This window comes from Neoarthrinium moseri, assembly GCF_022829205.1.
Source record: "Neoarthrinium moseri strain CBS 164.80 chromosome Unknown scaffold20_Wmoseri_CBS_16480, whole genome shotgun sequence".
NCBI classification, from domain to species: Eukaryota; Fungi; Ascomycota; class Sordariomycetes; order Amphisphaeriales; family Apiosporaceae; genus Neoarthrinium; species Neoarthrinium moseri.
Genome location: NW_026055134.1, coordinates 77767 through 93786, shown reverse-complemented (window position 1 = coordinate 93786; position 16020 = coordinate 77767). Strand labels below are relative to the sequence as shown.

The window sequence follows — 16020 nt, the reverse complement described above, 5'->3', positions numbered from 1 at the left end:
CGAAGTCATGTAGCGAGGTCTGTTGGTTGGTCATGTTAGGAGGATATACCATGGCAGCAAAAAATTTATCAGTAGTGACCCCATTCGACTGCCAAAGGAAGTTGACATATCAAAAGTGTGCATTTCATATAACTATCAGACGACAGCTCAAGCACGCAAAGTCTCAACAAAGCCTAAGCTTGAAGTTGTCCAAGCAGAGTGCACCCTCACCTGAGGATCTGGGCAAGAATATGCCGATTACGCTTCAGAGCGCCAATAGAGGAGCTAGTCAGCCTTGGTTCCAAAAGTAGGAGCATTGGCGTGGCCCAGTTAGATCACGACAGCTGGGTAGGCATGTGCTTGTAATAGGACTTGGTTGTAAATTATGTCATTACTTGGAAATCTATATTCATAACTGTGATATTTGCTACCCTGGGATTCTCCATATCCATTTTTTTTTTATACCGGACTCGATCTCCCGCTCGTACGCACGCCATTAAGGAACTTGGAAGGATCGGTCGCATAGTACATTGCGCCCGCGATCGTGCTCGGGTCTATGGGCATGGGCGGCCAGCTCAGCAGGAACGACCAGATGATGACCACGATCATGATGCACAAGATGCTGACCGAGGACCAAGTGCTGGCCGTGGACGCGCCACCATCAGACAGGCCAATCGACGGGATGTTGGCGAGCAGTATGGGCAGGATATCGGAGAGTATCGCCGTGAAGGCGACGACGCCGAGGTAAGTGTCTGGGTGCTGCCTCGTAGTAACCCTCCAGAACCCCGCATACGGATTGGTCGGGGCGCTGAGGTATATTGCCTCCTTCGCCCCACGGTTTCGGTAGAGTAGCCTGTAGGGGCTGAGGTATGCAATGCCTAGAGCAATATATCAGCCTTCTTCTGTACCAGTGTAGTTGGTTGACTCACATGAGAAAAAGGTCCACCAAGACAGGGAAATCACCACTCCGACTGCGGTGAGTAAGAACCGCCCACCAAAGGAGGCATCATCCATAAACGTCTGGTAATTGACGCCGGTATTGTTGTTCAGGAGTATTATCAGGACCAGGCTCATTAGTAGGAGTAGGAAAAGAGACCGCCCGGCCAGGCTCAAGGTGAAGAAGGGCATCGACTTCTTCCTGACGCTCCACTTGCCCCCCTCCTTGAATTCAATCCCACGGTTCTTGTCTAGCAGGCTGCCTGCATCGTTCATGATCATAATGCCGTATTGCCAGTCGTTACCGGCTTTCCAGTACCCCAACCCGAAACGTCGATTGCCAAACGCTCTGATGGCATCTCCGTTCTTGATTTTGCCGTTCTTGGGCCGCATACGCTTTAGCAGTGCAAGAGTGCTGCCGTTCAGGGCCAGTCGACCAATGTCGAACATGCTCCATGGCCGGTTGTTCCAGATCCCTGTCTGACGTCCCCAGAGAGCAAAGCCGGCGATGGCAAGGAGCAAGGCCATGAAGCAAAAGAGGCCAACTATTGCCTGTGCCGTTCCTGGGACCACGCTCAAGGCCGCGGGGCAGGGCACATCACTGCCGCCCGAGCAGTCTGATACCACGCGCACTGCCTCTGTGCTCAGGGCTATCAACAACGAGCTGGTCAGCACGAGTAGTCCCGTTACCACCAGCAACACGTTTCCCGTCAACGGCGACAGGATGCCGGATATCAAGCCCCACATCCCGGTCGTGTTCAGACACAGCGAGTCGGCTGTGCGTGCGCCGTAGGGCAGCGTCAGGGCGAAGAAGGGCTGGTAGAGCTTGGCGTTCTGGTCCAGGATCCGGACCGCTATTGACAGCGCGATCGCCAGGAAGATAGGCAGCAGCACACTCGAGAAGTATTGGCTCGACGTCATCGGAAGCTTTATAGGCTCCTTGTGCCCTGCTGATGCCGACGACGCATTGCCGGTCATCGTGCTCGTGGCAACGGCAATAACCGTACTTGTTGAAGTGCCGTCTCCTACCATCTTGGTGATGGTTGCGGTTGCTATGTGGTTCTCGTCATACAGCGTCATCACACTGGGTGTTTCCGTAATATCCAGAATCTCGGTCAAGGTTGGTCTGCCGTACCTGTCGGTACGAGTTGTGGTCGACAAAGTCGTTTGATACGTTTTGGTGGTGAGCCTCCCTTGAGAGTCTATGAAAGTTGACCTCGAAGGCCTTTTTAAGACCTCGAGTACTTTGGTTTCCGGACGCCCATTACTATCAGTGCCAGTGCTTGTCGTTAAATATGCAAACATTGTCTCTGTTGCTGTGGTAAGAACTCCGTTCTCATCTGTCTGGGTCAAGACCAATGTTGTTGCAACGCCATCGGTCGTCGTGAGCTCAACAGTCTTCACCTTTGTGTTATAGAACTTGGATGTCATTGATCGCGTCATGATGAATATACCCCCGGGAGCGTCCCTGTCCGTAGCCGAGGTTGATATTGTCGACGTCACAATCTGAACCACCGTAGAGATCTCGACCGTGGTGATTACAGTAGACTTAGGCATCTGCGGGATTGTAGTTATCGTCAGGCGTTCTTGCGTCGAACGAGTCACACCGTCTTCCTGGGGTGGCTTGATAGTAGTCGTTTCGGCCACCTGCGATGGCACGTTCGTCTGCGTAGCCCGAGTAGTGGTAAGTGATACATCCGATGAGACTTCAGAGTTCGTAGCGCTGATCTGGTCTGTCGACGACCCTGGTGGCAATGGAGGGTGGATTGTGGTGTCCGAGGATTGAGTCAGAGATGCTGTGCTACTACTGCTGGGTGGCACTACTGGGTCAGACGCTTTCGACGTGCTGCTAATTGAACTGACGCCACCAGGGTTGGGCGGATCCGAGGTGGTGACTTGAGCCGAAGATGTGACGGTAGAGGGCTTCTCCGTCGGACCGTTGGGCTGGCTAGCAGGTTCAGATGGCTGAGAGACTGAAGTTGGCGTTGAAGTTGTCACAGTAATACTGTTCGTGATTGAGGGGCCTCCTGTGTCTGAGGATGTTGTCTGTCTCTCGGTGGAACCCCCTGGGTCCGGGACAGGTGGGGTCGTTGAAGGCTTGTCTGGAATGCCGACACTCAGGATAGTGCTCGTCGTAGTGAGAACAATCGTGGAATATACAGTGGCAGTAACCACAACGTCACAATTAGGGTCTTGTCGAGGCACCAGTTTTACCTGCGTAGGCGATACGCTCCTCTTGTTCACCCCTATTTCCAGGACTCCTACATTTACGGTGACTGCAGGCACTGTGGTCCACTGCGTGAAGATCTGTGTAACAGAAACAAAACAAGTACGAAGAGTCCTTTCTGTGCTTTGCTGCGGTGGCCCGGGAGCTTGCTGTGAAGTCGTCGTCGTCGTGGAACTCGGCCCCGGAATATCCCCATGCCCACCCTCTGTATGAGTTGGTTCCTTCTCAGAAGTTGATGTCGTTGAGAGGATTGGTGGAAATGGAGGCGGAGCTGTGGTAATCTCACCGGGAAGTGGATGGGTCTGGGGAGGTGTTGGCCCGTTGTCAGGGGGGGTTGGATCAGTACCGGTGGTACTTGGGTTGGCCTCTGTCGGATGAGGTTGCTTATCCGGTTGGCTTGAGGTACTGGTCCGATCCGGGCCGCCTCCAGGCGGGTTAGTTTTGCCTCCAGTAGAGTGCGACTTCTCATTTGTAGGACCAGACTCTCCGCCGGTTGGACCACCTGGTTGCTGAGGGTTGGGCTGGGTTGTGGTTGGGAGGGGGTTATTGGTTGTCAGTGTAACGTCAGAAGGCCTCGGGTCGTTCGTAGGCTTCGGACTGTCATTGTCAGAGGGTTTTGGGCCATTTTCTGAGGAAAGTACTTGTGACGTGGTAGTAGAAGTCAGTGATTGTTGAGTATTCGTGGTTGTTGGCGCTGTATCTTCTGCTGTTGATGTCACTTGCGGCTGCTTGGGATCGGACTTCGTAGACGTGCTTGCCACACTATCTAACGACGTCGTGCTCGTGGAACTAGTTGTCGAGCTTTTCTCTTCAGTCGTAATAGTGCTTGATGTGGTTCTAACGGGGTTGGGCTTGGTGTCTCCGCTGCCTTTATCTCCGTCGGATACGCCATCTCCTGTGATATCGTCGTCGCGAGGATAATGCAGACCGTGGAGCAAGTGGGAGGACTGTCGCTCCGCCCAGAGATCACGAACTTTCACCCTCGTTGAGTTGCGCGTGCTCAGCAATGCCTCAGACCCTTTCGTTGCATCTGGCAAAACGTGAACAGCTGCCTCTGTCAAGGCCATTAATATTACTATAACCAAGAACAGCACGGCAAGAAATGGGCCCTTAAGCACGAATGGCTTATAGTTCGGGCGCTCAGTCGGAGGCTGACTTTCGTCGCTCTGACCGTCCACCTCGACACTTGTGATCTTGGGTGCGTAGTGGAGGAATTTGTCTCCAGGCTCTGACCCCATGTACGTTGTTTCCGTACGAGAGTCACTTGCCTTGCTGAGCGAAGATGGCGCCCTGTCGTAAGGCGACCTCTTTTCGTAGGGCGGCCTTTCGTAAGTGGGTGCATAGTATCCCCCGTACGAACCAGAGAGTTCCGCGATGTCTAGCTCTTCAAACCCAGGGTTCGGGATGAGGTCGCCGACTGGGACGTATGCAGCCGCGTGCCCACTGCGCACCTCTTGGACTTGATGCAAATCATTCTCATCCTCGTAGTCCTCGATCGTCGACGAATGCCGCAGTATATCTTGAATCTGGTTGCGGAATCGTTCCTTTGCCGTCAAGTTCTCCCACCGTTGTTGCACTTCCTCGCTCGAGTCATCCAAGGCATTCGCGTCGGTCGCCTCCGCCTGCGCCAAGGGAGCAAAAGTGACCCCGCGGGTCCCCCGGTGTTGTGTCAGCGCACCGTACATCTTGTGCAACTATCCGCTCCGCGCTCCGGCGAGCTACCGGCGATGTTCCATAGCAACGGGTTTACGAGTTGACATCCACTGAGCCCAGAGGTGATCGACGACGACGACGATGCGCGAACCCGAAGGACCTCCACAAGTATTCATTGTGACACTCCGGCAGAATGCAACGGACAGGCGCAGTTATGCACATGGACTATACGGGAATAGCCTCCCTGACAGGTGGTGCAATGCTAATCCTGGCGTGGCGGAGCCTTACTCTGCCTTCTGAACTCGGGCACGCTGACAGGGATGAGCCTGTTACGATATGCACTTCGAGCCAACCCACCAATGGGCGGCTTTCAATAGATGCAGTCGAGACAAAAACGCCCCCAATATACTCTCTTTCGGGTAGGCGGGTGGTTACATTGCTGTCATCCTCGACAGGCAGCCTGCGCCTTGCATAATCACGCTGCATCTGTCGTCCAACACCCACCCCCGCCTGATAGGAAGAAGCAACCAAACCCCTCTCACCATCACCAACCGCTGTCGCTTCGGGCCGGAGAAGGCTGCCCTTCCGCAACATTTCGGCGACACAAAACTGTTCGAGATCGATCGGAAAACAGCACACCCCTGTAAGCCCCATGCAAGCCTCAATACTTCTTCGGTGCACAAGGGCTGCAACAGGCACTTGCCACCAAGCATCGTCTTCTCGGCTGAGTATCGCTTTTACTCACCCGAGCCCAGGCTTGATTTATTGATGACCCCTCAAGACGACGTCGAACAGCGATAGACAGGCGTCCAAGGCCCATTTGAGAAGAGCCTGACGGGATGCAATTGAGAATTGTGCGTTTGCGCGAATGTACACAAGTGCTGTATTGTTTGAAACCGTGATACACTGGAACAGTGTGGAGACTGTACATGCGGGTTGGCAATTCACCAATACAACATTCGGCTCTCTCTCCATAACGGTTTAGAGGGGAGATCTCAGATCTCAAGGTAAATCGTCGTCGTCCAGCTTGAGCTGAGACCTCAGACCTCAGAACCCGCAGACAGCTCATAGCGTCAAAATCAATAAAACTATTTGGTTCGATAGCCTGACGGCTCACGTAAGCTTGTTACTCAGATCCTTGCTGGAAATAGGCGAGCGTATTTGATGACTCAGAGTTGAATTGAATGCTCTGGAGTTCACAAAGCCATTCTCTACAATAGCAGACCCACCGCAAGATGTGAACCAACCAACGGAGTGGATGTTCGCACAACTGAACCGTCAGCGGCCATCAGCAGCTTCCAGTGAAGGAAGATTTGTGCTTCATCTTTTGTAGCTAGGGTACGACTTTATCACTGATGTGCGTGTAGAAATTCAGAATATCCATTCATGCAAATATACAATGCGAAGGCCATAATGGGAGGGTCTCAATATTATCGAATTAATTTATGTACATGAGTATAGACTAGTTGACACTAGCCGTGCTTGAGGCATAGCCTCATAATAGTAGTTTAACTGAAAGCTCAAGTAGTCCTCTTAAATCAGGAAGGCGGCAATACCACCAACAACGGCGGCCAAGCTCAAGCCGTTGGCAACGGCGCCAGCGGTGGGCATAGTCGAGGGGCTGGACGTCGAAGTACCAGTCATCGATGAGCCTGAAGAGGTAGCAGTGCCGATCGAGCCCGGAGAAGTAGCAGTGGCGTTGGTGGTGGCATTGGTGGGAACCATGACGGGCTGGTACTGATCGCAAGTCGCGTTGGGGGAGATGGGGCAAGCGCCGTCGATGCAGATTGACTGCAACAGAGGGCCCTGGGCGGGGATGACAGTGGTCGGCGGTGCGCACCGGTAAGTGAACAGGGAGGTAAGAGCCGCGCCAACAGCAGTGACATCGGCATCAGCAACTCCAAAGGAGGCGGCGGCCATGCCGACCTGCTGGATGAAGTACGTCAACTCGTAAGGGTTGAGGGCCATGAACTTGTGAACCTCGTACATGGATCCGTGACCAGTGAAGGCGTCGAATCCAGGCATACCCTGCTGGGAGCAGCCCAGCAGAGAGCCGAAGAACTGGTAAAGATGGGTGAGGAGGAAGCTTTTTGACACTTGTTAGCATTGCTTCTCGCCATAAATTCGGGATTTATAACATACTACTGCATAGAGGTGTTGTCTTCGGCAGGCATGTTCTTCATCAGAGGCGCAGCACCGCCACCGTCAAGGAAGTTGATAGCAACACCCTTGTCGCCACCACGGTTGCTCGATGCGAGCTCTCCGTCGAAGTATGGGAGGAGGTTGACTTCGGTTCCGTTCACCATTCCTGGTGCCAGGATACCGGGAACCTTGATGCCAACGTTGGGCATGGTGTCTGATAGTAGAGGTAGTTGTCAGTCATACCAGTTCATCATGATTACTTCTGCCTTGAAAACTTACAGTTTCCAATGACTACAGTGTTGACCACAAGAGTCAAGAGAGTGTACTGGTTGTCAGCCGTGTTCTCCTTCAACAACGCGGTGGTATAGTAGTCGCAAATAGAAGTGTTGCTGGGGCGCTGCGCACTCGCAGTGCTTGCAGCTGCGGCGGCAATGACGGCCTTAGATACGCGCATTTTGGATGGAGTAGAAGGAGTTATTGGAAAGGAGTAGTGAATTGGGAGTGCGGTAGTCAACTGGAATCAAAGCAGAAACAACTGAGCGAAGGGGGGAATCACGTTCTTAATAGGCGTTTATGCTGATACTCGGCGCAGTCTCGCGCGCAGCTAGGGAAGACCCCCATTCGGACTAGAATCTTCAAAGAGCGAGTAGATGCCCCAAAACAAAGGTGACTCGTGTAAGCTAGTGTACACTCAAGCACTTATCTGGTATCGCTAGCCCGGAACGACTGGAATCCGCAGGTCGAGGTAGGCAATGATATGCTTGTTGGCGCTAGATCTGGTGTGTTCTCGCAAGGGTACTCATGTGTTTTGACTTTCCAATTTCCGCCATGAGCTTCATGTCTCTAGCAGATAGACTAGGAATGCTGATACTATGTCCAGGAGGAATGTGCTGACTCGCCTGCGGGCAGTGAGGTCAAAGACAAAAGCCTCCCTGAGGTTCTAAACATGACTTTTCACATGAGTGAGCCTTGCGATGGCATGCGGAACAATTATTGAACAGCTCTCTTGGAAGAATACAGTCACCTACCATAGACTTTCGCTGTCACTGTCAAGGTCAAGAGATGTCTTTGACTAAGCTTAAACCGACTATGCTAGCGCATCCGCAAGCAGACTGACTACTGCCAGGCACTAGTATTGAGCCAATCACCGCGCTGCGTTTTCCAATAGGTCTTACCTGAACTAGAGCATCCGGTGACATAGGGCAGCCACCAAGCTAGTCTAGTTGGCCCCAGATTCTCCATTCCCCACCCCGGATAGACCTGTCTCCGGCGGCAAGTCTGCATCCGGATAGAGCTGGCCCTCATGGGTGCAAAGTCTTCCTGCAGCTGCGGTAATTGCATCTCCGGCCTATGGGGGGCGAGCGATTTCAATTAGCCAACCGCGCCTATGAGTCTAGCTTCATGTCTGCATATAATCAAAACGTACTGATGACATCACGGGGCACTACCCCTTTGACTATCGTGGATCATTTCGTTGTCAGTCAGCAGGGCCAGAGCTGGTATAAGTTCCGCGGATCTGGCCAATGGTCTAGTCTCGCCACGTCGCTGATTGTCGTGTCTTCCTCCTATCAACCCTAGTTGTTCGAAAGTGCTAGAGTGTCATGGTTGGCCAAGGTCTTGAGAAGCTGCTCGCAGTGAAGTGGCAGGATGACGAACATAAACTCAGGAAACAAGGTCAAGGACGGACTTTGATTGACAGATAGCCGCTTCATCATTATTATTCGGGCGGCTGAAAACCTACAAAGTGAACACGTTCGAAACCAATCCTGACAAAGCTGCGCGGCGAAGTAAAGGTTATGGTCTTGGGCTACGGTTTTTTTTTTTTTCCTTTAGCGCAATGCAGTATCTTCTGTCTGTGCTGTCTCATTACGGAAGAATGCAGCCTGGGTTATCCCCCTGACTAGTTCTCGCGAATGACTAGTCTTAGCATAGGACTAACGTAGTGGACTTCCCACGCTGAGACAGATCAACACTTGAGGATGAATGCGAACACACTTCTCACAAAACTTTGGGAACTGTATCGTACATAATTAAGCCAGAGGCCCTGTAAAGTTTCGAGCTTCACCATCCCAGCCAATCCTGGGCCATCCAGCCGGTAAGCTTGAGAAAGTGGGCAAAATATATCTATCCTCGCAGGAACTTTCAGAGCAGCTCAGCCCACATATCCCAAAGACCTTGCAGTAACAATCTGCTGCGGATGGACAGAAAACTCCCTCTTTGCCGAATATTACTGGCATGGTACGTTAGAGGGGGATTTTCTGATAATAAGGGCAGCTGAACTCACTATGCCATGCAAATTCAAACACTCTCCCACTTCTGTCATCCCCTAACGGCGTTTCTAATAGCCACTGTCGAAACCTCAGATAATCTTCCCGCGGTCGCTTTTGAACGGCCTCGCGTGTGACCGCAAACTGTGAACAGCAGCTCACAGCGACAATCGCTGGCATCGGTAACTCTGGTAATAACTCTTCGAATGCCTGCTTGTATATATCTTTGGTCATGGGGCGAGAGTCATCCTTGTTCAGTTCGTCCTCGACGGGGCGTATTTCACTTGGGCATCCGATTACCCAAACACATCTGAGATTGACATATCCAGTTTCCTGTAGGTAGGGAATCTGAAGGTTGCGTAGCGTGGGTATGGCATCGTAATCGGGGTCATCATTATGCCAGGCAAAGCGCGATGCGTGCATGAATATGATGTTATTCGGAAGCCGATCGTAATGGTCAATGATGTAGGTCAGGTACACCATACTCTCTCGGCCTCTATTCACTGAGACCGTGAGGGGCGCTTCTGGGTCGTCGACAACGTAGACGTTTGCCTTCCATTCAGGCAGGTAGGTCGGCAGCCATGACGTATCTTCATGCCTGAGACTGGCCACGACTATCTCAACATCCGAAGACGCATCTGAGGATGCATTCGAGGAGGTATCCTGCTCTGAAGAGGGAGGAGGCGCAGCAAAGGACTCGCTACGCTCAGTCCAACTGACGAGTTGGTCATGATACCAAAGTAAAACAACGAGCAATAAGACAAACGCAAAACATGGTGCAAAGAGACGCCCACGACGTGCGAGCATGTTAGAGTTGTATCGTGGGAATGCCCATCCACATTACCTTGTCATTCTTAAACGCGCTATACAGCATAGTACCGCTGGGTTTGCGCTGTCTTTAAGAGTTGGATTGCAAAACCCAGAAATTCGGGCAGAATCACGGCAGGGGAGCGCACGGCAAAACTACAGTCCTTGCGGCCAAAACATGGATTGCCGCCCACAAATTATGCTGCCCCTTTGCTTCCTGGCCGCTTTCGATACCCTGGTACACGCAGATTTTTGTGGGGTCTTGACCAATTCTGGCCAATCGTGCCGATGAGATCGGTACCATTATTACTTGGGTCAGGCCATCCAGCTGTGGCAATAATTTCGGGGCGCCTAATCTTGGCCAATAAGAGAACGGTCAAGCAGGAATAACCGCCAACGGGTCCCGGTAATTCGGCCCCAGCGTCCAGGCCCGGCCCGAAAGTCAACATATGGACCAACATGCAGGACAGCCTGGACATCAGATAGCGCCTACAGTTGCATTTGAAATGTGGTCCAACTGCTCTCGTGTTTCTCCTGCTGTTACCCATTACCTTGACCCAGACTTAATTTCGACCTTTGGTCTGACTTCCATGTCTTGAATGACCTGCTCGCTCTGAATGGCAAGCTTATAGTTCTGGAAGCTTTCCTGCATATATTCTACACATCGATTTCACTTCATATATTATTATAATAATTACTCTATCGTTGAACGATTAATGCCAGGCGACCTCTGCAGAATCAACAAAAATCAAGCAACGTCCACCCACAAGCTGCGACTATGTCAGATCTCGTAGGAGAAGACATATTTTTCTCGAAGAGAGACTCTTGCTCCGATGCGTTTGGGTCTTCGCGGAGTAATTCGATATGTGCACCGAATCAAACACTCTGCTGTACGTTTTCTTGTACGACATTGACTACAGTGCACTGATTAGGCTCAAGGTACACAGTCAAATTCCTTCTATCCATCATGTCAGCAATTTCTGGGTAAAGGATGGTGCTGCGTTGGCAAGTAAGACTTTATTCTGAAGTACGACAATTTCCATAGATGATTCTAATTAGACAACAGCAACGCGACTGATAGCTGCTACGTTGATCAAGAGTCGGTTTGCGATGACGCGAACTCTGTGCCGTGCACAAACCTTCCGAACGGCACAGAAGAGGCTTGCTGCCCGCGGCTAACCAGCTGCGTGGCAGGCTATGCAAGCAGCAAAGGAGTACGATGCCAGATATTATACACTGTGAGTTGTCCTGAGATGAAAGAATGGCTTGGTTCCCAAAGCAATCTGCCGGTGTTAGAGATATTTGGGGAGCTGTAAAGACATCACCTGGGCTATCAAGGTCGGTTCGGTGATGATGCTAATAATGAACAGGATCTTGCAGCACTTGCCGTTTCCAGCACCGTTTCCTCGTCGACGTCAACTTCATCTACCAAGGTCACATCAGCTACTTTAGCACCCAACTCGACCACGACAGCATCATCGATTACTTCCACTTCGACTCCAGTAGTAGCAACTTCAGCACCGGCGCAGGCTACTCCCGCCCCAGATATTATTGTTTCGCCGTCATTCTCGGGTGGAGCCATTGCTGGATTAGTCGTTGGTGTGGTTGCACTGATCGGTGCTGTGGGCGCGTTGGTATACTATCTCCTCCGTCGTCGGCAAAAGAACATGTACGGACGAACTCAGACCGAACCTCCGCCACCTGAATATTATCAAAATACGGTTTATAAGGGACCGCACCATGTACTGGCTGAAGCAACTACTTTCGAGGGAATGTATCCACACACCGGGAATATGGCAGAGCTTTCAGGGCAGCCAAGAGATAATAGGTATGAGTTGGATGCAGTCCATCAATCTCGATAACCATGGGGCAATGTTGGGTTTTATATTACAAACAAATACTAGATTATATAGAGTATGTTGAAAACTTACGCCAATCCAGAGAAATAAACGCTGAATCCCCTGTTGCTTCATTGCCTTGAAGGAACGTGCAAGTTTTTCGTAAGTGACTTTGGCTATACGTGAATTTGCTCTATTCGATCCTTATCAGAATACTTAATAACAATGACCCCGAAAAGAGGGGTTGTAAAAGAATAGTTGAGCAGGTAAGATATTGTGGACATTCGTGATGGTGGCACGGCTGTCACCGCTTGAGATGACATGCAAATTGCATTGCCATAGTAGACAGGGGTCTCCAGTGAAAGGGAGCTTATTTCGTTGATACGTCAAGCCATTGGCAACCAAGAGATCAGGAGTTGAGACTTTGTATTAAGTCAGGCGGGTAGGGACCTCTCGCCAGTCCGATTTTCGTGCCACCTTGAGCATACAGCCAATGGAGATGATATGGAGAAGTAAGTACTTAGAGAAACATCGTTTGACAGTGGTTCGTAACGTATGCTTCGCTATGCTCAGAAGTGGAGACTGACACCGGATCTATCGAGTTGAATCCGCTTTCATCGCTCCATTGATAGTACCAGCTTCTTTCGGAGGGCTGATCTAGTTAGGTAGTAATGTAAGACCGAGATCCAGGCACCGGCACTCATCACACTCAGGGCTGAGGCCTACTGCATCCTGTAGAGCTGTCGCTTGAAGAACAGGATTGCAATACTGTTCGTTATTAAGCGGTAAAGGTGAATTTTTAGACCAAAATAGTCAAGTATGTGGATGAAACAAGATTGAAGCGCTATACTAGCTAAAAAATTCGATTCTTGTTGGGATATCGCAATTCTAGCATAAAGGAATGGAAAGTAGGATGCGACCCTCACTTGCGATCTTGCTTCGCTTTTATATCGCTGGCATTCATGGTTTAGTGTCAGACATCGTCTCAGTAGATCGGATCAGAACAGCAGAATATGTGATACTATACCCTAATTACAGCTCTCGAGAAGCCACCGTGGTTTTGGCCATTTCATACTTGGAAAAGAGCCACGATTCGACAAGACAGCAGGCTAATAATCTATGAATGGCCGTCTAACGCAGAAGACTGAACCTGTGATATCGAAACTGTAATTACGGTAGTTCCAACAGCGATCCTTTGTACAGCCTTTCTCCTGTCCAGCGAAGTGCCTGGTGGCCGAGGTTCCTAGAAATCAAATATCTTTAAGGATGTTTTGAGCAAAACTTTAATGACTCATGTCTATACAGATTCATCTATATAGTACTTGACACTATGTGAATTGAGTTCATTCTACAGATCGGTAGAGTCCCCGCCAAGATCGCTCCTATGTCAATAGCAGTAGTGAATTAGGCATATCTTTGTGCACTGTACTAGGCCAGCGTGCAACAGATAAGCCCGGGCTGTTGCATGTCACGAATCAACTTCTCTTTCCCTAACATTTCTGAATAATTTGATTAGTAATATCCACTTCACTCATCTGTGTAATTATGTGCAGGCTGCACCCCTCATTGCCAGTCTAAACACAGAAGAAGAAGGTGTGATCATCTTTGGACCCACCGGGCTCCCGAAGCAAATAGGTATCCTTGGCGTCGGCAGTATCTGTGTCTCGTGCATCACGCCTGAGTCGCCTGACATTGTGCAACAACGATGTTACCGTGATGGCCTTAGCACCTCGTAGTCAGCCTACCTAAGCTATTAGCCTACTACCGACTGAATGTGCGTACTGTTTGAGAGTTTAGACTTGTTGCAGTCTATGAACTCTGATAGTCTCAAATGCCAAATGAAAGAGACATTAGGTGATGGCTTGCATTCTTACACTATTGGGTTGAGTAAATGGACAGTGGTTTCGATAAAAGCCCAGTGTATACAAAATGCCGAGAACATGGTCTCGAGTCAATACGGTTGCGGGTCACATCGGAACGTGCCCAGAAAACCCCATGGTAGCTGTTGTAACATGACACCGTCTGCAATCTCGCCATCCCGACCAGTGCTCATGAAGGCTCAGGAAGCGAGCATGCAGGCAACGTTACCAGAATTGCATGAATAGCTCGTATTGCTGATAACTGAGGCGGAGAAAATGATAACACGGGGTCGCGAGATCAATCACCAAGCCTGTTTCAACTGCAGGGACCTTGGCTGGGTAGTAATGTAACAGCAGTTGCAGATGCAGGTCCCAAGGTGAACCCCGCAGTTACCGGCACAATTCTGGGCTCATCTGTGTCGACAAGACTTATTTCTTCTAGTTTAAAGGCTACCAGCTTTCAAATGGGAGGACAAATGCCTCGTATGATTCACCAACGCTTACAATGTTCTGCTTGAGACGAACTGTATTCTCCATGATGGAATACATAACCCAGCCGTCTTGCAGACCTCTCTTATGCAATGCCAGCCGTTTTGATTAAATTATTAACATCACTTCAACAGAATGACTGAATTGGTATCGTACTATCTCTTAATGTGTCCGTTTCGGAATTTTCGGACCAAATACCAAGAAGACAGAGCATCATCGCCCGGGTTGACTAGAGACGGGAACTTCGCTTATCCCGATTCACTGAAAGTAACTCAGCACTACTACCTTCCCGAGTCGAACTTGATCTACCAATTTAGCAAGTTTTCTTTGGCACACGGCACTTGAGACGTGCATCTCCCACTCTCTACAGCCTTATGAACGAATGCAAACCAGGGTAGGGCAGACACTGGTCTGAGCAATACTAGCAAAGTATAATGTAAGCGAATCAAGTTGCAGCAGAGTCCCGGTCGACAGATTCTATCAAAGGGAGGAGGGGAAGATATAAAGCTTAACCTATTCCACATCGATTAGAAATTGATCTGGACATTTACCGAAGCACAAAGTTGTCATCGCATCGTCACGATTGGGCTTGTCAATACACTGTAACAATCTGCATCTTGCGTCTTATAATTTGTAACCAACCTGCACCTGAAGCCATGAAGTCTACGTTGCTATTCATCGGTGGTCTACTGGGTCGGGCGACGGCTCAGACGTTCGAGGACTACGAGTACCTACAGTTCCCAGCAAACGGCATGTCATGCCTTTACGACCCTAACCCGGATCCTGCACTAGAGACCTACACCAACTTCACTACGCTTGAAATGGAGCAGCTAGCCTACGAGTTCAAAGACGTCGAACCATATGACCCGTCTGCGGCCAACGTTGCATCAGGGAAGTGCACGTGGCTAGCTGGCGTGCCTTTCTACTGGGTCAGTGACCAATGTCTCGCTTCTTATGCGGGATATATCAAGCTGCATTTGCCTATAATTTCTTTGCCTCTTTCTCCCCTAGGGCTTAAAATATACATCGTGTGCGAAGTTCCAAATTTTATAGACAAAACTAACGGTAGTCACCCATAGATTGGGAACAATCAACTGTATTCGTTTACCTTCGCAGTTGATCACACCAAGAACGATATCTACTTCTGTGGCGCCATCGGGCAAGGTGTTCCCGTCGGCTCGAACTGGCCTGCGCCATGCACCTACAACTGAACTGCGGCATTGATACTGCCGATATCTACCTTATATTCATGAATACATTTTAAATCACGGGGGAAAAAACCTATTGTTGAAGTTGACGTGCCACGGAGGTCAGCTCTATAGCGAAATAGCTTAGAACTATAAAATCTTATGTCACATAAAGATGCATCTCCACGTCCAGTGCCGGGCCGAGGAATTGTGTGTCTAACGTGTAGGCTGCGGCACTATATTTCATCTAGTACAACAGCTGAAGAAAAGACTGTCTTCAGTGATCAGTAGCGTCGACAAAGTTAAATAAAAGTTTCCTGTTGATTTAGCAAATATGGCTATCAAGGCCTTCTTTACGCAATGCTGGTTTTAGTTGAAAGGCTACCTAATAGTTACATACTCCGGAGAGAGGATAATGGCGTCCACCTGGAGCCGTTTGGGAAACAATGATTCATTGTGCAAGAATCTTATTGTCAGGTCTTGTACTGTAGTGACTAGCTCTATAACTCACTAACTCAACTACTGTTGTGCAAGATTGCACCGGCAAGGCTGTCCGCAAGGTGAATCACAGCCGAACGCGGCCCGCGTTGTTCCCAGATACAGGTCTGGCAGCAAAGCATTGCGGCCTGGTTCTAC

General features: G+C 50.1%; 4 protein-coding genes across 4 annotated transcripts; 1 reads left to right on the top strand and 3 right to left on the bottom strand.

Moving 5' to 3' along the window:
- Positions 1-438: 438 nt before the first annotated feature.
- JN550_006019 (uncharacterized protein) lies at positions 439-4827 on the bottom strand (the record flags this gene model as incomplete). Its single annotated transcript, XM_049317711.1, has 2 exons — positions 439-857; positions 909-4827. 2 exons carry the CDS (start codon positions 4825-4827, stop codon positions 439-441), a joined length of 4338 nt encoding a protein of 1445 aa, XP_049171905.1.
- A 1501-nt stretch (positions 4828-6328) lies between these two features.
- On the bottom strand, positions 6329-7391 carry JN550_006018 (uncharacterized protein; the record flags this gene model as incomplete). The annotated part of the gene is made up of 3 exons (XM_049317710.1): positions 6329-6881; positions 6938-7151; positions 7217-7391. The coding sequence occupies 3 exons, from the start codon at positions 7389-7391 to the stop codon at positions 6329-6331; spliced, it is 942 nt and encodes a 313-aa protein (XP_049171904.1).
- Positions 7392-9180: 1789 nt separating this feature from the next.
- Positions 9181-10011, bottom strand: JN550_006017 (uncharacterized protein; the record flags this gene model as incomplete). Its single annotated transcript, XM_049317709.1, has 1 exon — positions 9181-10011. One exon carries the CDS (start codon positions 10009-10011, stop codon positions 9181-9183), a length of 831 nt encoding a protein of 276 aa, XP_049171903.1.
- A 4842-nt stretch (positions 10012-14853) lies between these two features.
- Positions 14854-15408, top strand: JN550_006016 (uncharacterized protein; the record flags this gene model as incomplete). The annotated part of the gene is made up of 2 exons (XM_049317708.1): positions 14854-15126; positions 15277-15408. 2 exons carry the CDS (start codon positions 14854-14856, stop codon positions 15406-15408), a joined length of 405 nt encoding a protein of 134 aa, XP_049171902.1.
- Positions 15409-16020: the final 612 nt, after the last annotated feature.